The sequence below is a fragment of the Ranitomeya variabilis genome, chromosome 7 (genome assembly GCF_051348905.1).
Source record: "Ranitomeya variabilis isolate aRanVar5 chromosome 7, aRanVar5.hap1, whole genome shotgun sequence".
Taxonomy (NCBI): Eukaryota; Metazoa; Chordata; class Amphibia; order Anura; family Dendrobatidae; genus Ranitomeya; species Ranitomeya variabilis.
In genome coordinates, this window is record NC_135238.1 from 23,174,055 (window position 1) to 23,198,965 (window position 24,911).

At 41.3% G+C, this 24,911-nt stretch overlaps 1 protein-coding gene across 3 annotated transcripts in view; it reads left to right on the forward strand.

The window, feature by feature from the left end:
* Positions 1–24,911, forward strand: part of PRKCB (protein kinase C beta) — a 137,215-nt gene that overhangs the window by 37,418 nt on the left and 74,886 nt on the right. For all 3 annotated transcript variants that reach the window (XR_013218010.1, XM_077274511.1, XM_077274510.1), the window contains exon 3: positions 23,940–24,022. Coding sequence is in view for 2 of the 3 variants with exons in the window: in XM_077274511.1 (XP_077130626.1) it covers positions 23,940–24,022 (83 nt within the window). In the remaining variant the exon portion in view is untranslated. The remainder of the gene's footprint in view (positions 1–23,939; positions 24,023–24,911) is intronic.

Sequence of the window (24,911 nt, forward strand, 5' to 3'; positions counted from 1 at the left end):
AAAATCTTAAAAAATTCAATACTCCTTTTTATGTATATTTTTCTTTTAAGGGAATGTCACATACATTTATTTATTTTTTAAATGACCAATAATACCACATGCAAGGGACAAATACCGTCACACCAAGGCCAAACCACATATTACCACCACATAGTGACCTAATACTACAATACGGATCATTAATAAAAAAAAACACAATAATATTACAATATAGACTGCATACTATGTACCAGCTCTTGTTTATAATGGTAAGTGTACAGGCACCACACTGACCAGTGACTTTATAGACAGGATCTCTGTATATAGTGTCAGTGAACTGGTAATGCAGGGATCACCAGTGACTTTATACAAAGGAGCTCTGTATATAGTGTCAGTGTACAGGTAATACAGTGATCACCAGTGACATTATACAAAGGAGCTCTGTATATAGTGTACAGGTAATACAGTGATCACCAATGACATTATACCCAGGAGCCCTGTATATAGTGTATAGTCTACAGTTAATACAGGGATCACCGGTGACATTATAGACAGGAGCTCTGTACATAGTATGCAGTGTATAGTGTCAGTGTACAGGTAATACAGTGATCACCGGTGGCGTCTTTATTTAAAAATATATTTTTTTTCTCCATCCAGCACAGAACGCCATCACTTCTCGTCTCCTCAGAAAATAACACCGTCCTCTAGAGCACTGCTTTCAGAGCACATTCCCAAACTTCTACACTACTCCAGATAAAGGAAAAAAAGGTGACATAATGCCACCCTGCACAATAACAAGACCTCCCTCCCCACTGAAAATGGTATCCTCAAAAATAAAATGCATTACAGAAGTAATAATATCCCTTAATCAGCCCTTACAGTAATAATGTCTCCCATCCTGGCCTCTATTCGTTCTCCCATCCTGAACCCATATATCTTCTTCCAATACAAAAAAATTGAAAAAAAACAAGTTTACTTGGCCACAGTCTAGCGCACCCTCTTGTGTGCGCCGGCCTCTGATTGGCTGCCGGCTGTTAACTATTGAATACATTTCAACTGAATGTGCCACGTCCAAGGGAAAAATTGCTATGTAATCTTTATTACCAGTTTTCCATAGGCAGAGGCTAAAATAATAATGGAGTTTCCCTTTAAGAAGCACGCCCACAATTGTTCCGCTTTACAACCCCTATTGTTCTCCTGTGTATTAGCCGTGTATTCTTTTCTCCATGGTGACGACACATTCTGCACCGACTAGACTTGGAACGCGCTGATACATTTGCCTCGGAGTTGCCGTGTTTGTGCAGCAGGCCAGTAGTTATGCCCACAGAGGATTATGGCACGCGGGCACGAATCATAAAGACAATCGTAGTAATGTATCTCAGTGCCTGCTGGCTGTTTAGAAAGGCAGAGGATTCTGGAGTTCTGCCCACACATTATATTTCCAGAGGTTTCTTTTTTGGCATTTTTATTATGCCTGGCTTATTTCACTTTGTCGTGTTCCAGATGCCCGTTGTAGCCACACAGCAAGTAAAGCCTTTAATTTCTTTTAGATTTTAAAGGATATCTCTCGTTAATGAACCAGAAAGATCAGGATGAACTATCTTTGAATGAGAAACAAGCAATTTGAAAAATGCAGGCGCTGTGATAATCGGCTGATCGACATGATCGACACGTCTGGCAGCAGCCGAGTATTTTCCCTATAGTGGCCACTACTGGCAAAATGGGGTATTACACTGTGAGCATCTAGGTGAATAAATGTTTAAATCCATGATACCAGAGGGGGATTGTGAATAACCCCTTTTTCCCAATGACTTCCATATGCCGGGGATTGTTACTTGGATCTTAGAGCTGTAAAATAATATGTGGTCAGCATGTGCACCATTGCTGCTTTCATGCCAGGGACTTTAATGCCTCTGTTCTTGGAACTTACTGGTCAGACCCCCCATGATCTTATATTTATGATCCATGTGGCTAGGTACAACAGCTACAGGCTTATGTTCTGCAGGGACTATCTATCGCTAGTCGCCTTTTCTCCTGCTATAACAACATTGCCATAACTATATTCATTCTGCCTTTGACGTAATGGGAATAAACACCAGATCCATATTTCCAGTGCCCGGCTTCTGTGTATGATTCTCTCCCTTATTTGTTAATTCACCAGTCCGCGAGCTGTGCTTAATGTCTTCTGACAGCCCGAGCATTGCATTGCCTGTCATGCCAAACCTTTAGCAGGTCCTTTTAATCACGGCTCGGTGGGCACACCAGGCTGTGCCTTTTTTATGTTAAGGAGGTCACCCGATTGCAGACATTCTGTGGAGTTATGCGAATCTTGTAAAACTAGGGGTGGGGGGATGAGGTGTCATGGGAACCCCACTCCCTGCACCCACCCCCGTGCTGGGATTCTCTAGGATGATTAATTTTTTATCTGCTGCATTATTTCTGCTCTCGCTGTAGTGTTTCTTCCAAAGACTGAGCTCTATTAGTCTGCAAGGTCAACTGCAGACACAGGTAAGGACGTACATCCCATATAGTCCGCCAGTACCACTACTACGGACCTAGAGAAAGGGACCGGCTTCAGAGACACCACAAGAAGTAATCATATACGGATAACTTGATGACAGCCCCCCTCCAAAAAAAAAAGGGTACAATGGTCAGAATGGTCTGCAGTATCAATGGGGGTGGGCCGGGGGTGTGATTGAGAGGGCACTGTGTCCTGATGATGACTTGTAATGGTGTGAACCCATCACAGGAGTGGGCACCAACTTCATCACCATGGACACATTCTAATGTTTCCAGCATGTATGTTATGTTTTAGGGGTGTTTCAAATTGTTCAACTATCCATGGACATACATGGAAGTGAGGGGCCTCTTATTTATAATGTTGGGAACCCACCTGTGGTGGTTATTATTCCAACCCAAATCCAAGAACACTGTCTCTTTATCCCCACCATTTCTTATGACGAGAAGGCCAGTATGGCCATTGGGTTAATGTCAGCTGTGCCCTATAATCACTTTCTCCTTAAATATGTCCTTTTGTACAGGGTTTTGCGGTATGGTGACCATTACATTTATTGTTTTTCTGTTTCTCACTCGCTTTCTCACAATTTCTTCTCCCTTTCTTTTCTCCTTCTGTCGCTCGCTCTTTCCCATTGTCGCTCGCTCTTTCCCATTGTCGCTCGCTCTTTCCCATTGTCGATCGCTCTTTCCCATTGTCGCTCGCTCTTTTCCATTGTCGCTCGCTCTAGTGCTTTTTTTTAAAAAAAATTTTATTTCCATTTTGAGTCTGAATGTTTCAGGGACATTATTTTTATCATCTTTGGTGACCTTGCGTTGGCAGCCATATTGGATGTGACCCAACTTTCACAGATCCTAATATGCTCCCTAAAAATGCAGGTACAGTGGATGACCTGATGATCTACATCTTGTATCACTAATCCTGAAACATGGTCGCGGCCCCCTCCCTCCTTCCGCAATTAAGTGCAAATCGCCCTTTTACTTGAGTAAATTGCTTAACTTTTGACGTCATTGCTCGCACACTGGCTCCAGAATGAATTAGCACGTCTTGTAAATGGAGTATCTCTTGATAATGGGGGTGTTAAGTGAATTTGAGGGTAAAATATTCCTCATTATTTATTTATTTCTTTTTCTTTTTCTAACCAATATATGGTCGAAAGGAAAGTCCATTAAAATGAGAAAGCAGGAAGGGTGTGGGATAAATAATGCATTGAAATAGCAGCGCGCCCTCCCATCCCAGTGATGAGCGGGTATCTGATCTGGAAATTATAACCTCGTGAGGCTTTCTTGCGGACTCCCCGTGGCGAGATGGGTTAATTATCATGGAGTGTTTACCAGGAAGTCTGACATTGTGAATAATGGGCATGTCTGGAAGCAGCCAAGCTGTCAGAAAGTGGCACTTTGTTTGGGAAGCGGCTCGCAGAGAATTGGGTTGTCATATCCTACAATATGCTTAAGAATTGAACGTGGGCCTCGGAAATTCTGCCTCATGCGCTTCATGTACAAGCTGCTTCGTCGGCAGCCATATTGTTTTGAGGGTACAAGCACTTTTATTTATGAAATTCTAAAGCACGGGTGCACAGCTCCCTCCTGTTAAGCTGGGGCGGCCACAGAATCAGCCGTAAAAATAATCTTGTGGTTTTTGGGGTTTTATTTATAAAAAAAAAAAATTGCCTTTGCCAATAGCATCCAATCACAGCACATCTTTTATTTGTCTAGAGAACTTTTGGAGATAAAAGCTGAGTTCTGATTGGTTGCTATGGGAGACGAGGCCTAGTGTGTGACAGGCAGACCTGTCCATTTACCATACCAGATGTCTGAGCACACGGCTATAGCTAGATGGTGTTATGGGATAGATGGTGTTACTTGGCGACCATGCATCCCACCATGGCCATTGCAGTTTTGATTTTCCTTGAGAATTTGATAGAAGATATATAGGGGATGGAAAAACTCAAAAAATATCAAATATACAGTTGAAAGCAGAAGTTTACACACATTATATAAAGACACATCTGCACGTTTTTCTCAATGTGACATGAAATCGACATAAACCTTTCCCGTTTTAGCTCAATTAGGATTACCATAATGTATTAATATTTGCCAAATGCCAGAATGAGAGACAGAGAATGTTTTAAGGCATTTTTATTACTTCAACGTCAAACATTTCCATACACTAAGATTACTTTGCCTTTAAACAATTCTGGACTGCACCTATGATGATGTCAGGTGTTTGGAAGCTTCTGATAGTTTTTTTTTTTGGCAACATCTGAGTTAGAGACACACCTGTGGATGTATTTTAATGCACACCTGAAACACACTGCTTCTTTGTGTAGCATCATGGGAAAGTCTAAAGAAATCAGCCAAGATATCAGGAAGAGAATTGTGGACTTGCACGAGTCTGGCTCATCCTTGGGTATAATTTCAAGATGCCTGAAGATGCCTCGTTCATCTGTACAAACAATTATGCGCATGTACAAACAAGATGGGACTAGCCAGCCATCATACCGCTCAGGAAGGAGACGGGTTCTGTGTCCCAGAGATGAGCGTGCTTTGGTCCGACATGTGCATGTGCAAATTGAAGTGGGTGTGATGTGACCCTACAAAGTCTGACAAATGGGTGTTACCATTTTCCTTGTCAATGAGACAGTATCAATTTATTTTTTAAATTTCCAGGAGAAATATCAGAAGACCAGGACAGTTTTAAGATAAAATGCTCAAGGATTAATACAATTATTCAATAAAGCAAAGCAGACAGTAGAGCCGAGTGGCCTTTTTTCAAGTAGAGGATGTTCGTAGCTTCCATATATTCGTACGTGGGTCCAGTTTTCTGCAGATAAAATCTCCAATGGGTCACAATACACATCACAGCCACATAGTTCATAATTTTTTGCTGATTTCCATTGCAGATTTTGTCACTTTCTATGTCATTGTGATGAAATTTGCAAAATCCAAATTCATCATCTTAATTTTCCCTAAAGTCTGCAGAGGATAATTTCCATTCATGCGGATTTATTCTTAGTAGGCTCCGTAGGGGGCCACATCTCCATCGAGAGCATTGTATATTAGTAGTGATTGGGGTAGCTGTAAATCCAGCTTTTGGTGAAATTCTGTGAATCCAGCTTTTAGGTGAAATGCTGTGAAGTCAGCTTTTTGGGTGTAATGGCGTGAATCCAGCTTTTGGGTGAAATGCTGTGAATCCAGCTTTTGGTTGAAATTCTGTGAATCCAGCTTTTGGTTGAAATTCTGTGAAGCCAGCCTTTGGGTGATATGCCGTGAAGTCAGCTTTTTGGGTGATATGCCGTGAAGTCAGCTTTTGGGTGAAATGCCGTGAAGTCAGCTTTTGGGTGAAATGCCGTGAATCCAGCTTTTGGGTGACATGCCGTGAATCCAGCTTTTGGGTGAAATGCCGTGAATCCAGCTTTTGGGTGACATGCCTTGAATCCAGCTTTTGGGTGAAATGCCTTGAATCCAGCTTTTGGGTGAAATGCCGTGAATCCAGCTTTTGGGTGAAATGCCTTGAATCCAGCTAGCTTTTGGGTGAAATGCCTTGAATCCAGCTAGCTTTTGGGTGAAATGCCGTGAATCCAGCTTTTGGGTGAAATGCCGTGAATCCAGCTTTTGGGTGAAATGCCTTGAATCCAGCTAGCTTTTGGGTGAAATGCCTTGAATCCAGCTAGCTTTTGGGTGAAATGCCTTGAACCCAGCTTTTGGGTGAAATGCCTTGAATCCAGCTAGCTTTTGGGTGAAATGCCTTGAATCCAGCTAGCTTTTGGGTGAAATGCCTTGAACCCAGCTTTTGGGTGAAATGCCGTGAATCCAGCTTTTGGGTGAAATGCTGTGTATGCTTATAATGTTTACTTTCTTTAGACATATAGCTGGAGTGGGCAGCATGTCATAGGCTGAACAAATCAGAAATATCACAAAACCTATTTTGTCTTTGTTGTAATTCTACTTTCAGTTTTCAGGGGCCTCGTTATCAGAGAACAGAAAATTACCAAATTTATCTCATGACGGCACCTGCTCTTGCTTCCTGTTTTCGAGAAGGAAACTATAAAGCTTGCATTTTATGGGGTACAGCATAGCCTTAAAAGAGAATTCTGCTCATTTCCAGCTTCCTTGAGCACTATATATTCTTATGAACAGCAATGCTGATCTTCAATTGAACGGTATCATGTGTATATGTGCATATATATGAGTGAACTCCTCATTCACTCTGAACAACTGCTAAAATCCATCTTGGTCAAAACAAGACTAGCTGGGATGATGCTGAGGAATCTGACTACAGCTTCCTGTTGAAGTCTATGGAGAAAACAGGTTTTGCAGAATGAAAGGAAAAGGCACAAACCCTTACAGACCTGTGCTACTGTTTTCTTGTAAGTCTCTTATCTTGCCTCAGAAAGCTGGATTCACAGTTTCACTGCTCAGTACTTCTGCAAAATTTCCTTCATTGTTCTGCATATAAACATGTAATACATGTAGACAGGAGAGCAGGAATTCTTCATGTCTGTGTGTGCTTTGTATGGGAGACTTCAAAGCAGCTAACATCCACCCACTAGCTTAGAGACAACTGAAAATGAGAGCGAAAGTCTGTAAAGAGGGAAAAACTGGTGAAAAATGCATTTTTTTTTATTTATTTTTTTTGCCCGCTGCTTATTTTTCATGTGTACACTTATTTTTACACTCCTTCCTAAATTTCCCATCCTCTTCACTGGAGTCTGTGGTTTTAGACCAAAGGGGGGAGCCCGGATTTATAGCCGTGCTATCTCTGACCTCTCCATTCATTCCCTGTCAACTGTGTAGCATCAATGACACCACTTGGTCTTGGGAACCTTATATTGTTGAATGTGAAGAGGCTAATTTTTGGGTAAAGGAAACGTTAATTTGCTGTGAACATAAATTTCAGACCACCTTCCTGCCACTTCCCGGACATTGATAGTTGGGTTCTTCATTTCATTCATTCTATCTCTGTTATGGATCAGGCATGGAGCTTTGCATCTGTAGATCAGGCCTGGCCAAGTATAACTCTGAGCATCCTTCTCGAGCTTTATCTCTGACACCATCAGGCTGCCGATCTCTTCACCCCCCTTTTCCTCATTGCACCATCACCACTTCCTCTTGTATGTAAAGAAGAATGAATACTACAGGGATAAACAATAAATAAATAAAATCTACAAATAAAAAAAAAAAGCCAGCCGTACATACTGGTAGAGCAAGTCCTGGCACTTCCACCATCCTATGTACCTATATGATGAATGAAGCTTTTATTCTGGGGTCCCATGTGCACTAGCTCCATCCAGTAAAAGGGTTATTTCCCATCTTCATAAATGGTTATAGTCAGATATTGCTTGTTAATACAAGCAATTTTGCAATTTAACGCTTCTTACAATTTTAAACCGTTTTTAAGATGTTAACGCTTTTTTTATTTGGTTTACAATTCATTTATATTAACACTTTTGTTTACGGCTCGCTGCCTTGGAAACAGACCACTGCTGATAGACGGCAAACATGCACACACTGCCTTTTTTTTTTTTTTCTATTGATCTTTTACACACAGTTTTGAAGCCGGTCAGGATCCATACAGCTTAAGGTTTCCTCCCAGTCCTAGCCAGCTTCCGCACCATGTGTACAAGCTAGACAGCGGCGGTGGTCGGTCTCCTAGGCAACAAGTTGTAAACTATAGAAAAGTGTTAAAATCTTGCGAACAGTTGCAAATTTTAATAAGCAGTAAATTGGAAAGATGCTTGGTTTTTACAAGCTCGATTTGACCGAAAAAAAACTTGATTTTTCAAGTTTTAAACGTTTTCTGTTGAATATCTGCGATGCTAATATGACATATTATATATGGTTTTGTTCAGAATACAATTTTGCATTCTCTCCCTGTAATATTTTTAGCTTTTGAAGCAGTTTTGCCTGAAATTATTGCTACAATATGGGAATTGAAAGCACAACTAAATAATGTACAGCTTCAGATCCAAAATTAGCCAATCACAGATGAGGTTCTTGTGACCAATCATAACCTGGATATGGCAGCCAATCACATTGCATTACATTGCATCACATCTGCTGCTTTGTTTGTTGCTTTTATCTGTTGCTCTATCTAGTGAATCATACTGTAGAGTTTTATGATGGGAGCCTTCAGATTTTTGTCAGCGGAGGATCGTGTGCGAGTTGTGGTGCTACATGAAGAGGGTTATACTGGCCCCCAGATCGCAAGGAAGGTCGGCTGTAATCAGAGTACAGTCGTAAGAATTTTGCAGAAATATAAGCAGCTTGGAATTACCCAGGACAGGCCCAGATCTGGTCGGCCCAGAAAGTCAACTAAAAGGGAGGATAGAGTACTCATAAGAACATCCCTTGCCAATCGAAAGCTCACCTCTCCTCAGCTTCTGTGAGAATGGCAAGAAAAGTGCAATATTGAGGTAGCAACATCAACTGTTAGGAAGAGATGTTTGGAAGCAGGATTGAGAGGGTGCAAGGCCCGAAAGAAGCCATTGACGACAGCCATACAAAGACAAAGGCGAAAACTGTGGGCATTGAAATGTTTAAAATGGAGGAAGGAGGAGTGGGAAAAAGTGCTATTTAGTGATGAAAGCACTTTTTGCATTTTAGGAAATGATGGCAAGTCTTATGTGAGAAGGTTCCCACATGAAGAGTACAAGCCAGAGTGTTTGAGCTTCTCTGTGAAACATGTAATGAAAGTAATGGTCTGGGGCTGTATGGCAGCCAATGGTGTTGGAAGAACAAGGTGGCAACTATTGACTGGCCAGCTCAGTCCCCGGACCTCAATCCAATTGAAAATTTGTGGCACAAGGTATCATTAGGGATATCTAGAAAACAGCCAAGGACCAAGAGTGAGTTGATTGAGGCTCTGATACAGGCCTGGAACCACATCATCACTCGTGAACATCTGCAGAAGCTCGTTCACTCAATGCCACAGAGATGCAAGCTGGTGCTCAAGAGCAAAGGCTGGCCAATAAAGTATTAGAAGCTACAGATGCACTCAAAAGGCCCTTTTCAGGACTCTGAATTAAATAAAAAATAACAAATCTTAAAAAGTAAAATTTATGTCTGTGTGAACTTGCATTGGAAGTTAATGAACTTCGAAACCTGTTCACCATTCTACACACTCTACTGGTGTAGGTATGGTTATGCTGTAAAAAAAAATTATCAAAAATGCGCATATCATAACAATTTATACACTTGGGACATTCAAAAATGAGTATGGCAAACAATGAGGGATTACAAAAACATACATGTTCCACCAGTTTCACTGTAGAGATGCAGAAGTATGAAACATACAGTTTTCTTCACGCCTATGCAGGACTTTTGAACACCATTGTGTGTGTGTATATGTATATATATATATATATATATATATATATATATATATATATATATATATATATATAATTACGTGACCCTTTTTATTTTTATGTCTTATTGTTCTGAAAGACGCATATTTGCCCATATAAGTAATAATATTTATGCATAACCAGGCTGATTTGCAATGCAGGAGTCTGTGTTGGGTTGTTGCCCAACATTCCCTGAAATTGGTGCAGCTTAAAAAAAACACCTTTACATGCACTAAGGGATGATTTATAGATTGTCAGTGAATAGAAATGTTCATTATTGACATTAATTCTAAATTTTTTTTTTTGCTGATTTTTTTTTTTTATTAAATTGTGGCAAAATCAGCATTTTTTTTTTTTACTAACTTTGTGATTTTGCCACATTTTAATGGCTGTTGTTAAAGGCAGAGAAGTCGGTTCTGTCTCCGTGTCATGTCGCATCTCGGGCAGATGGCCGTAAAACTCAAGGACACCAGTGTCCTCCAAGGTTGTTGCTATAGCAGGTGGTAATAAATTAGTAGATGCCATTAAGGCGCAGCGGCATTATTAATACGGCGCTGTATATGGAGGGAAGTGAGTGTGTATGGGGGGTCTTCATTGATCTGCATCTGGCTGACCTACTGATCCTAACAGCTTGGAAAATGGAAGCAATTAGTTTCCGAGACGTAATGATAGATGCCTGCTAGGTAAATTGAGCCGTGCCCGATGAGTGTGGGGCAGAGATACCATCTGATAATGTTGTACTCGTCTCATTCATACAAAATCTTGAAATCTTACACTATCAAAACAAAATGCTTTAAAATTGTATCTTTGCGGCAACAGTTTCAACATCAGGAACTTTCCCTTCCCCAAAAATGTGCCGTAGATATTTTTGTGCAACTTTTCTTTTGTCCAACATTTTATATCCCTATAAATTTTTAGTCCTATCCCCTTTTCTACTAGGAAACGCCCCTGAGCATCCTAGACACGCCTCTTTTTATGCAAATATGCTCAAGTCCCTCCTCTCTGTACCTCATGGGCGGGACAGTCCTTGACTATGGGAAGCTTTGTCAATGTGGCTGATCAGTGACTTTGGGATGTGTTTGCAATTCTCAAGAGAAATATCATCAATCTTGTTCTGTGAGTGATTTTCTTCCGAGACTTCGTTCTCTGATCATATTTCTTGCAGTCATTTATAATCCTTTTTTTTCTGGCAGATTTAAAGTCTAGAGAACGAACCTGATGGAAGTAAAATAAGGTGGTTTACTGATGAGCAATGGCTATGCACCGAACATAAATCAAGATAAACTCTGTGTAGGTGTATAGAAGAAGAATTATTTTATCCTTTTCAATAGAAATGTTCATCCCAATCTTCCTGGTTACTAAACAGTACGCCAGATCTCCAGTAAATATATGGATGCCACTAGCACTTTCTAAATCTGGCATAGACTATAATTTCGTTTTGCCACTTGAAAGTAGAAACCTGGTATAACAATTTTGGGCAGCAGTCAACATCCTCATCAAATTAGGCCTTTAATTAGGTTTTCCAGTATTGGTGAAACAAGGCTGCTTTGTTAGAAATAGCAGCGCCTCCTCCGACCATGGGTTGTGTGTGGTATTGCAGCTCAGCACCCCATGGACATATATAGCGCTGTTTCTGGCAAAAGTCAGCCATATTGTTGTAACCCTGTACAACCCCTTTAAAAAAAAAAAAAAAAAAAAAAAGCGCCACTAAGAATCAGCCAGCCTCCTTCCAAGCAACTTTTTTTTTTTTTTTTTTAAAGCAGTGTGAACATGCCCTTATTTTACGTGCAAATGGAGTATTTATTCTGCTTTTTTTTTTTTTTTTTAAGAGAAAACTGAATAGAAACTACAATTTTTGAGGCGTTTTTGTATCTTTAGACTATTATTTTTTGTTTAGGAGCTTTTTGATGTAAAAACTGAGCAAATTCTCTCAAATCCTTCCCAAAAAACTGTGCACACAAGGAGGATTTGGAAAGTTTCCTCTCCGCTTCCGCTCAGTTTATAATTTAAAAACTCCTGAAATAACACTCTTTAGGGTAGACTGACTTTGTTTCTGCTCCAAAAAGTAAAAAAAAAAACCCTTTTATTTTTTGTTAAATTTTTTTTCTTTATAAGAGTCTCGAGATTCGGAAAGTTCCCACTCCGTTTCTGCTCCAAAAACTCTTTGGAAGCTCTGTGTGCACATAACCTTAGGCTATGTTCACATGTTGCCTTTTTGCTACATTTTTTTTTTTCCTGCTTTTTGTAATACAAATTAAAAGCTGCATTTTACCGTACCAGCAATCGGTAGAAATCTCATGCACACGCATTTTTTTTTTTTTTTTTTTTATTCTCCTGAATTGAAAAACCGCTGCGTTTTTGAAAACTGCATCATGTCACTTGTAGAAAGCAATGACTAAGTGCAAAGAAAACCTGCAGAAAATCCTGCTTTTTTATTTTTATTTTTTTTGTAAGCCGCTTCTTTGCTGCCAAGAGAGAAGGTTTTGCCTGCTGAAAAAAAAAAAAACCCTGCTACATGTGAACATAGCCTCATTGTATGCTCACACTAAATGTTTTAGGAGCAAAACCTCTGCAGAAAACTGAGCAGGAAATCCACAAATCCTCTTCAAAAACTCAAAACTTTAAATTTTGGAGTTTGGCACTTTTTTTTTTTTTTTAAGGAGGATTTGAAGAGTTTCTGTTCCAAAAAGTCAAGTGTGAACACCCCGGGCTGTGTGGCTGGCGCTGACGGCTACCATTAGCCGTGTTGGCTGTATCACTTGCCCGGCAGTTGCATTAATCCCTCTTAAGCTCCTGCTCTGTAATTGAGGCCACGTGTAATAGAAGCCGCGGTGACACCGGGGTGCGGCTCCCTGCGACCGCCGTGCAGCTCGCTGCATTTTGTCTGCCATTGTACACCAGCCGCGTCTCAGGTGACTCGAACGCTGCTTTTTTTTTTCTTCTTCTTCTAATTTCACGCATGGCCTGCCAACTTAATCCAGAACTAATTAATTCTTGAGCCGTTCCCATGAAGTGGCGCTCTCCATACAGCGACACGTGCGCCGGCAGAGCCGCAGAGATTCGCCTCCTATTTTTGCAGATTTTAATTAGTTCTATTAAGGTGTCACAACGATCTGCCCAAAGGGTTAAAACCTCGTTTCCCAACTTGACTGACTCTTGCTCTGCAGCACATTCTTGGCCATTTTTAGTATTTGCACCGCTATATCACCATTAGGACAATATGGCGGCATTCTTTCATTTACAGCGCCACTCTCGCCCATAGGCCATGTAGCGTTAGTGACATATCCTGTCAATTGTCATAAATCCCTTTTAATTTTCTCTGGCAAGGAAAATCAATTCTCTGATGTTCACATATGAACAGATAAAGCCGCTCTACGTCTAATGTGTATGGGGGGCTTCCAGACACTCGTCCGGGAGGGGGGAGAAGGGTCACATCTTAATGCTTGATCCTTTTTTTTTGTTGATTATTAGCTGCTGGCTCCACTCACATACATGTTCTGCCAAACTGAGCGTTCATGTGTCTGGAGGAGTCGAGAAAGAGGAGTCTGTCATCTAAGGTGTGTGGGCACATTTTGGCCTTGCACCAGTCTGCCATCGAGCAATGCTATAAGGTGTCCATACATCTTGGATAACATTTGGACAAAACTTGTCAAGCTTGGTGACCTTGTACGGCGTTGAGGGGTGCGGGAAAAAGGTATTTTGTGTATATGGCCTCGTTCAGGTTTTCAAAGTGTTGGGGAAACCATAATTGGTGCAGAAGACGCACCCGGACCTTGTAGTCTAGAGGGGATCAAAAGGTCACTTTGGTCCATATGAGACCAATACTATGAAAGAACTGTGATAGTTGGGGGTCCTGTTTGGAAACTTACCCTGCGTTCTATGCTTGTGATCGTTTGTATCCCTGTATGATCTATGTCAGGTAGTTATAACCCATCGTAGAGGTTCGGGGTAGGGTCCATTTTTTTCTTTTTTTTTTTTTTTAACTTAGTTTCACCAAGAAACGTCCCCGCATTCGGTAACTAGCAGCCATATCTTTTGCCTCCCCATATATAAAATTATTTATATATATATATATATATATATATATATATATATATATATATATATATATACACATATTTATTTAAAGCTAATGTGTATATTATAATTTTTTTAATGTTTTCTCAATCACTCACTTTCCCGCACGTCACACATGGGAATTGAGGATAAGTGGGGGTCTTGTCGACACATTCGCCGCTCAGTCACACATAAGTGTTTTTAAGTGTAGATACATTTTGGGAACAACAGCAGATCCCTCCGTAATTACCTCTAATCTGCTCGTGAGTCATGAAAATCTCCTGCAATTTAGTCACTTTCTTTTTTCTTTCTTCCCCCGAGCTGCGTTTCTATGCTATGGATTGATCGTTAAAAGAGTGAAAGAGATAGCTGAGACTTGTAGTCCCCGCTGGGTTTTGATTCTGGTCCTTGCTGTGATGCCGTTTATCTACCTGCTGCATGATCAGAGCCCACCTGCACGAAGCGGAGACCCTGCCAGGCTGGAGGCCGCTGATGGGAACACGATATGTCCAGACGCAGCAGCGAACAGCTGCAGCACTTAGGGGGTAAAATGAAGGCGCCGATATCCTCTCAGGAGAGGCGGCACTTTATCCGTAGGCCATGTCTGGGGGTATCATAACAATCCTTTTTACAGGATCAAGAAGTGCCATAAACAGCAAATTATATACAGTATAACAATTTCTTTATTTAAATATACAACATAAAAACATATATAATAGATATAATAAAATTGGTGCCTCAAACCAAAACACCGGAGGCTGGTGGGCAACGTGGATTATAAATTTAACATCTTTACACAAAATTGTAATTATGGGGACAAAATAACATTGAGAATCTGACTTTAATGTATTGCAATCCTATGGGAAAGGAAACCCACAAACAGGGAAAATTAGCCACAAGTTTGAAATAGGTGCTGCTGAGATTATAATTAACTCAAATCCACCCGACACCCCTTATTCAACCATGAAAAAAGGTAAAGAACATAAGGTCAGATCATCCTCATATTACCTACTATGCAGTCCCACACACGAATCCACTGCCAGTAATTAGCCAAGCCTCCGGACCCCTACGCACGTTTCGCTGTCGCTTCTTCCCCATAATTACAATTTTGTGTAAAGATGTTAAATTTATAATCCACGTTGCCCATCAGCCTCCGGTGTTTTGGTTTGAGGCACCAATTTTATTATATCTATTATATATGTTTTTATGTTGTATATTTAAATAAAGAAATTGTTATACTGTATATAATTTGCTGTTTATGGCACTTCTTGATCCTGTAAAAAGGATTGTTATGATATATACCAGTTTGATGGAGTGCTGCCCATTCCCCTGTGTGGTTTAGGGCTAGGGTAGTATGATTACCATGTCTGGGGGTGCAGTTTTTACCTGTGTGACTGAGGTGCAGTACCAGACTTAACCTATAGAGACGCTGTAAATCACACACAGCAGTCTAAGAAAACCGACATGTCCATCCTGGGTGTAACTACCAGCATGGCAGCTGTACGGCTCCGCAAGGAAGGGGCCACATCCTCTTATGTAAGATTAGTGTTCACAATGGGCAATGTTAGGGGGGCAAAACTGAAAGTGGAACCTTTCTAAAATTACTATGTAAATCCAGGTTAACCCCCCCCTGTGATTATTCCATCTCTTCTTTTGGTATTGTCCTTGTTCATCACTGCATTATCCCTGTACTGTGACATTACTGTGTGTATTCTCCCTGTACTGTGACATCACTGTGTGTATTATCCCTGTACTGTGACATCACCGTGTGTATTATCTCTGTACTGTGACATCACTGTGTTTATTATCCCTGTACTGTGACATCACTGTGTGTATTATCCCTGTACTGTGACATCACTGTGTGTATTATCCCTGTTCTGTGACATCACCGTGTGTATTATCCCTGTACTGTGACATCACTGTGTTTATTATCCCTGTACTGAGATCACTGTGTGTATTATCCCTGTACTGTGACATCACTGTGTGTATTATCCCTGTACTGTGACATCACTGTGTGTATTATCCCTGTTCTGTGACATCACCGTGTGTATTATCCCTGTACTGTGACATCACTGTGTTTATTATCCCTGTACTGAGATCACTGTGTATTATCCCTGTACTGTGACATCACTGTGTGTATTATCCCTGTACTGTGACATCACTGTGTATTATCTCTGTTCTGTGACATCACCGTGTGTATTATCCCTGTACTGTGACATCACTGTGTTTATTATCCCTGTACTGTGACATCACTGTGTGTATTATCCCTGTACTGTGACATCACCGTGTGTATTATCCCTGTACTGTGACACCACTGTGTGTATTATCCCTGTACTGTGACATCACTGTGTGTATTATCCCTGTACTGTGACATCACTGTGTATTATCTCTGTTCTGTGACATCACCGTGTGTATTATCCCTGTACTGTGACATCACTGTGTTTATTATCCCTGTACTGTGACATCACCGTGTGTATTATCCCTGTACTGTGACATCACTGTGTGTATTATCCCTGTACTGTGACATCTCTGTGTATTATCCCTGTACTGTGACATCACTGTGTGTATTATCCCTGTACTGTGACATCTGTGTGTATTATCCCTGTACTGTGACATCACTGTGTGTATTATCCCTGTACTGTGACATCACTGTGTATTATCTCTGTACTGTGACATCACTGTGTGTATTATCCCTGTACTGTGACATCACCGTGTGTATTATCCCTGTACTGTGACATCACCGTGTGTATTATCCCTGTACTGTGACATCACTGTGTTTATTATCTCTGTACTGTGACATCACTGTGTTTATTATCCCTGTACTGTGACATCACTGTGTGTATTATCCCTGTACTGTGACATCACTGTGTGTATTATCCCTGTACTGTGACATCACCGTGTGTATTATCCCTGTACTGTGACATCACTGTGTGTATTATCCCTGTACTGTGACATCTCTGTGTGTATTATCCCTGTACTGTGACATCACTGTGTGTATTATCCCTGTACTGTGACATCACTGTGTATTATCTCTGTACTGTGACATCACTGTGTGTATTATCCCTGTACTGTGACATCACCGTGTGTATTATCCCTGTACTGTGACATCACCGTGTGTATTATCCCTGTACTGTGACATCACCGTGTTTATTATCTCTGTACTGTGACATCACTGTGTGTATTATCCCTGTACTGTGACATCACTGTGTGTATTATCCCTGTACTGTGACATCACTGTGTGTATTATCCCTGTACTGTGACATCACTGTGTGTATTATCCCTGTACTGTGACATCACTGTGTGTATTATCCCTGTACTGTGACATCACTGTGTATTATCCCTGTACTGTGACATCACTGTGTGTATTATCCCTGTACTGTGACATCACCGTGTGTATTATCCCTGTACTGTGACATCACTGTATTATCTCTGTACTGTGACATCACTGTGTGTATTATCCCTGTACTGTGACATCACTGTGTGTATTATCCCTGTACTGTGACATCACTGTGTGTATTATCCCTGTACTGTGACATCACTGTGTGTATTATCCCTGTACTGTGACATCACTGTGTGTATTATCCCTGTACTGTGACATCACTGTGTGTATTATCCCTGTACTGTGACATCACTGTGTGTATTATCCCTGTACTGTGACATCACTGTGTGTATTATCCCTGTACTGTGACATCACTGTGTGTATTATCCCTGTACTGTGACATCACTGTGTATTATCCCTGTACTGTGACATCACTGTGTGTATTATCCCTGTACTGTGACATAAAAAATAATTTTGACATTTTTTTCATTGTAAAGTTTGCACAGTTTAAAAAAAGAAATAAAAAAATAAAATAAAAATAAATGTAATGTGGCACTATGGTGTCCATATACTTTTTAAGTCTTATTCCTGTAATTTTGTGATGGAAGATGAACGTATATGAAGACAAGTATAACCCGCAGAGAATAAGCAGAATGTCTTCTCCTTGGATATTTTAAGAAACAGAAAGTGACACTTTCTTTCTTCTGAAATGCGTCCTACACAGCGTTGAATGAGATGGTGCGTAAAGACATGTTCTTTATTCACCACCCACCAGTAAACGCGGAGCGTTGTAATAATGGTTTGGTTATTTTACTGAAATAAAGCTGAAGACAAGCAGATTATTTTCTGACAGAAGCACTTAGAGATGACATGGCACAAGAGAAAACCTCTCAAGCGTTCCTGCGTCAGATCCGAGCTGTCCATTACCCCCCGTCACCTGCTCCTTCTCACCTACCGTCGTTCGCCATTAAGTCTTTAAACGAGAAGGGAAATGTGGTGACCGGGAAATTTACCGCACTTACATTGGACCCATCTATTTTCAATTCTCCCCTTTAGTTGGGTGATAACCCTTGTACTTCGCAGCCCTACTGGTGGTCCACCACTCAACGGAGTATTAAAGAACCTTCTGAAAGTTGACCTTTCTGGAATGAAGGGTCCTAGCCCCTGTTTAATTAATAACCGTACCACCCAAACCATTATTTCTACCTTCTCAAGCTTAGCACCATGGTTTCAGACATGTAGGATTCTGTTGGCATCTTGTAAACCCACAGGGTGATGAAGCCTTCAGTGAAAACAAAACCAACTCTCTAGAGGCCAATAGTGGTGTACCCTACTGCTCTATGGCCGCTTCTTGTCTGAAAAACTGATTCCCGAAGGCCTAAATTCCAGTTCTGGTGCCAATTTGGTGTGCAATGCAACCAAGACCATGCTCTTTATCATTCATGATACTTTTATGGCTAACACCATGGCAAATGTGGCTCGATTTATCTTTGAGGTGGGTGACCTAACCTCTAGAACCAACATCGATCTTACAACCAACTAAGTTGAGTTCCCTACATATTAGAAAAATCGATAAATGGACCCCAGCTATACACCAACGGCGTATCTCCTTTTTATTTCCTGGAATGGTGGGGTCTCGAGAGTTGAAGTCCAGTCATCGTGAATTTCTTCCCTTTGCTAAAACGTAAAATCCTCTTGCCCTTGTGGAATTAGTTCTGTTTTATTAGAGGAACTCTCCATTAACCAGAGAAGAGAGCACCGTGTATTGATCTGTCGGTGTACTACTTAGCCCATTATGGCATACTAAGAACTTCATCAAGTCCTTGGCTTTCTGGACAGCCCATCAGCACCTTGAAATTGCGTGAAGGACCGATGATGGAACAGAGAGGAGGTCTAACCGCTTAGATGCCATAGTTATTGAAGACCACAGCACCTAAGGGTTTAACTGTTGCGATCTGAGTCATCACCAATCCCGGCGGTTGCAGGCAGGTGTAAGTTGTATTTCCTCGTTGGCACCAACCAAGTATCTAAGTGGCTTAGCTCCTGACCTTGAACATGTGACGTACATGTACATCATTACAAGGAAACATGCTCATCATTTCCACGGACAGACACTTATTGGCTCTTATCAGTTACAATGGCGCTAATCTTTGTGTTGCAAATCCGCTGCGGATAACTAGGGGTGATTCTTAGGTATTTGATGGAGGAGGACAACTCTGGGATTCTTTATTCTATGACTATCAGAGCTTTGACTCTTAGACATCTCTTTATCATCGTCTAGGCGGTTAAACCAATTAGCCTATTTGGTTGACGTTCCAGGTGGCCATTTCTTATTTTTTTTGCAAAATACTGGTCTCTTGTGCCATCGCGTCGTCGTCTCCTGTGGGTGCCTAGCGGTTTGCATCCTCCCCGGTGTGTGTCTGATAGGTTTATTATCCAAATAATAATAATGGAAATTACAAATTAACTGTCTAATTGGGCAACCAGATATGCAGCAGCGTGGCCCGGCTTCTCCGTAATCGGTAGCGGCTCTTTGTACACGTCCCCCGTGTATCCGCATTACGCCGAGTTCAAGGCTGCCTCTTGAATTTCGATCAGGTTTATTCCAGGTCTGCAGTAAATGAAGGGAGCGGAGAATTATCCATGTGCCGGGGCTGGCGATCTGGTTCCAATTATCCAGGGAGGATTGCAGATTGACTTCTGCTCTGTCATTTCCAGTAGGATCACAGTAAACACATAAAACGCACAAATATTTGTGCCACCACTTCCCCCGCACCCGCCATACCTTCCCGTGACCAGCATGCAAAAAGTTACCGAAAAACTATGGACGTTTTTGTGCCATCTCTGACCTGACTGCTTTCTCTTGCCAAAAAATATACCATGGGTGCTTGGAAGTGGTTTTCGATAGCGCGAGGGGATAAGCCATTGGTGGACAACCTTTGATGCCACTTGATGGCATAGGACATGCATTTATATGTAGTAGATAAATTTGTTTTAAGGGGAACTATCACTCGGTCAAAACTTTCCAATCTACTCACTTATTTCATTCCCATCGTTCCCCTGAGTTCTTAGTTTTTTATTTTTTTTTAATCTGCCATACGGTTGCAGAGATATAGACCTTTTTACTTAGTGCTAACTTTTATGGTTTTTAAAAGGGGGTGTGGCTTAATGGGTAATTATGCAGAGCAGGTAAAGACACGCCCTAGAGGATCCTGCCAAATTGGTGCTAAATAAAAAAGGCTTGTATCTCTGGAACCGTATGGCGGATATTAAAAAACAAAACAAAAAAAAAACGAAAAGTAGAATAACCGGGTTGATAGTGGGAATATAAAAAAGTGAAAACTTTTCACTTTTGATCTGACAATGTAAATAATTGAGTCCAGCCATGTGATCGGCATAGGTCTTAACCAGTTCTGCTACCCAGCTGTCTGTGTAATCGGTGTTGTGAGATCTGTGTGACGAGGGTCACTTGGGTGTCTATATATTTTGAGCACTGAATAAAACGCATGTTTGGGCAATGCCCATGGTTGGCTGCGGTAGTCACAGTGGACCCCCTGTTGTATCCTTGCACTTCCCCTTTATTTCATACATGTAGGTGCCAGCAGCCAATGTAAATAAGTTAGAAATGAGCAGATCGATCTACGCTACCCTGGTCCAGCATCCAGTCCGGTCCTGCGTGACAACAGGTCTTCACTTCTGCACTCGCCATCCTCCGCGTCGCCAGCATATTTGGTGCTCAAGGACTAAGCTCTGCGGTGCCATTACATCACGGGGCGCCAAAGGACTGAGGATGCTGGGCACAGGAGTGAAAGCGACTGCCAGGGTGGGATAGACGAGACTGGATTTTGGACCCAGGCAGCGCAAATCGAGTTAATAATCTATCGACTCAATACTTACGGTAATTTGTGTGTTTTATTGTTGGTTTAGTTCCTTTTTGTTGTTTTTGTTTAGCCAGGTCACATTCAGTGCTTTAAAAAAAAACAAGAAAAATTCTGGGAATTGGGACAACGCTGTGACTGGAATGGTAAAAGTCAGACAAATGTAACACTGGTGAACATCTGTGCAGGAGGAATACAAATACCCTGCAAGGCTGCGAGAAGGCCGGGCCCCTCACGGCCGGCCCGGTGCTGGCGCTCATCTGTGCTCGTAGAATACCCCGAGGATGTCTCCATGTCAGCACCACTGCCCTTGTGTCTGACATTTTCCCTTTTCTTCTCATTATTTCATCTATGATTGTCGTTGAATGCATATGAGGCCCCCGAGGAGCCCATGCTTTTCAAATAGAGGTTATAATGCAGAATATTTTAAAGGGGCGCTAAATTTATTCTCTTGGGTTATGTTCATTTTTATACTTTAATCAAATGGGTACAATCACACCATTGTTGATGATCTTGGATGATCATGGTGGGGGACTAACAATTGTCTATGATCATGCATGATCATCTGTAGTCTAATACGGACTGGATTATGTAAATAATAATATAATAATAATATTTTTTTTATTATTAATAATAATATAATAATAATTTTTATTATTACTATTTTTTATTATATTTTATTTTATTTTATTAGATTTTTCTTAGAGTAACCGTCCTTTTGATTTATAAAATAAAAATGAATTGTACATACACATGAAAATAAGCAACTTTCTAATATACCTTAACAGAGAAATATTTTTTTTTTTTTTTTTTTTCTTCCCCTCCTCCTGGTTGGATGATAGGAGTAGTAGTCTGCGCTTGTGTGTTAAATAAAAAAATAACAAATCCGGAGGATGTAATGGTAGATTGTACCATACCGTTTATTCTAAACCCGTTTCGCCAGACGCAGATTAAAAACTTTTAGTTCTTCTGATGAAGTTGATTTAACTTCAAAACGCTTTGGGAATGACCTATCATAATCTTTGTTAAAAACAAAAAACACAATCCTTAATCTTGCGATTTTCACACTGGCGACTGGGGCTTTTTTTAGTCTCCTATTTCAGGAACAGTTTTCAGCACTCTCATTATATCATCAGAGGCAGGGTTACAACAATAACTGATGATAACACATCTATACACAATAGATGACACAGGAGCCAGCAGTCACAACAGCTGACCTTCACAATGACCTTTTGCACACGCTCATTAGTTGCTTTAATACTACAGATAGTGTCGGGAGCTGTCCATTGTGGCTAATTTATCTGTGCATTTCCTGGAAAAAAAGGATTCTTGAAAAAGCCTCAGTGGCCTGTGTGAAAAATTTCAATTTTGTTTTATTTTTTTATTTTTAATTAAGATACTGATATGGAAAAAAAAAAAACCGTATATAATTTAAGAGTTGCCATAATATAACGCTTCCGGATTCCGGAGCTAAAGAGGACCTGAGATATGGCAGATTAGGGATGGAGTGATGGCCGGGGTGCAGGCAGAGAGGAGTGACTGACAACGCTCCCCTCCGTGCCTGCTCCCCGGCCGTTACTTTGCTGTATGTCTGCGGCCACAGGAAGGTCCCGAGTGGCCGCAGACATTCAGCAATTTTTTTTTTCCAAAGTTCGTCCCTCCTTGTGTAGGCAGGAGGTAGCAAGCTACTAAGCAGGCGCCCCTCGTCTCTGCCCTGGGGTATGGGTTGGCGTTTAATAAGGTGTTTGGATTAATTTGAGAGGAGTGGGCCTAATTGTGATACTTACTATGTAGTCAATACGATGGCACCATTAGGTCAATTTTGAATTTCAGGGCTCCAGAAAAGCTGTCCTGGCGGTCAACAGAGAACCTTGAGGCTTATAATTGTTCTATATTTGTTTGCGTGTCAGTTAATGTTTCTCGCTGTGCTAATATTTGGCATTGCCAGACGGACGATTAATGCCGCTTAACCCCCCCCCCCTAAATAAAATCCCCGAAGCGCTCCAGTGCCAGCGGCGTGTGATAAAGCTGTAGCCTCCTGTCAGGATGCAATTATTAATCTCCCCATGCAGCTCGGGATGCGGCGGCGCAGCTGAGGACTGTGCCAGGTGCCCACAAGAGGCCGGGAGGTGACGGGCCGATCTATATTTAATGTTGTCTTCAATTATTAAGTCTGAAATGGAACCTCAAAGGGTTGCAAGGAAAAGGTGTAACGTAAGACCGAGCGGGGGGCCGGCGACTTCTAAGGGGCCCATTCTGTGCCAGTCAGGCTGAAAAAATCAACAAAATGGTAATGAATTCGGGCAGAGGGCTAATAAATGGTGGCACTCCCCGCCGCGGGCATACCTCTATTGTCTGTCTCCGACTAACCTTCTCTTCAAAGCCGCTATTCCTGAAAAGGTTTGTGTGCATTAATAAGACAGTATAAACTTTGTTTTCATCTCTTTGTGGCTTTAAGGAACTTTGTTTTTGGCTTATTTTCTCTGGATGAGAAAAAAAAAAACCTATTTAAAGGGGCAGTGAATTAGCTATATCGCCTGATGGATCGGATGGAATCCTGCTTCTTGGATCCCTCCCCCTGCGATCGGTCGCTCAGCAGGAAATCTTTCAGTTTCCCTGCAGCACCACCGCAGGACAAAATAAGTATTACACCGTTCTCATTGAAATCAACCAAGTGGGGTCCTCCAGGGCGAAAGGTGCTCTTTATAACTTCTCTAAGCTAAAAGATGAGGTTCATTGATTGGAACCCGCTAGGGAATCCCCAATAATTGGGCGACGCTGCTGCGCTGCGACTGAAAACCTGCAGGATGAACTTACAGACTTTTCTCTCTTCTTTTCCAGTTTGCTGCTTTGTGGTGCACAAACGCTGCCATGAATTCGTCACGTTCTCCTGTCCCGGTGCCGACAAGGGACCCGCATCTGATGTGAGTAAAATCAGTCCAAATTTTTGCCAACAATAGCAACCCAGTGCCAGATTATCAGATGTTCTGGATTATGGGATGTTGACTTTTTTTTTTTTTTATACTGCATGATGGTGCCAGGGAGCGCTCCTCAATGGGATCATTGTACTGCTCGAGAGTGTTGCATGAAAATAGTCCAAGTTGAACCGATTCCAAAGTGCGCGATGGAAAACATCCTGATAGACAGACGCTCCAGCATATGCTTACACAGTAATGATTACATTTCTATATTAAGCCTGAAAATTGCACATTGCACAACTGCAGCCACGAGATGATTGATGGACGGTCTCTGAACAGTCGGGGGGGCTTTTTGAGATCGTAAAATAATCTCCACTTTGCATGAAACTTGCTAGCGGTTTGGCGGTTCTTTTTGCTAAAAGGCCACACAGTCCGTTTTCTATTTTTTATGTCAACAGATTATCTCCATCCCCGAAAATTTGCCCTCCTATGGCATAATTCCTTATCTTTGGGGCACCGCAACTGATCAGCTGATTTAAAGTGCGTGCAGTACCCTTTACTACCACTACACAGGGTATGGCGCTGTCCCCTCCTCGTACATTACCATAAATCGGTTGATCAGTGTGAGTGCCGATCTATTGATCATTTATATTAAAGTCCCTGGAATGTTTGTATAATTGTAAAATACGTGTAGTGTAATTTATAGAGTATGGTGATTACCCCAAATATATTGATTTACTTTTTTTTGTTTTTTTTTGTCTAAATTAGTGATTTATATTTAAAGGGATTGTCTCACGAAGGTAACCTCTTTTACAATATTAGTCAACTGATCGCTGTGAGACCAGCTTCTCTATTCTCCACCAATCAACTGTTATTGCCTATAGTGGCCACTGCT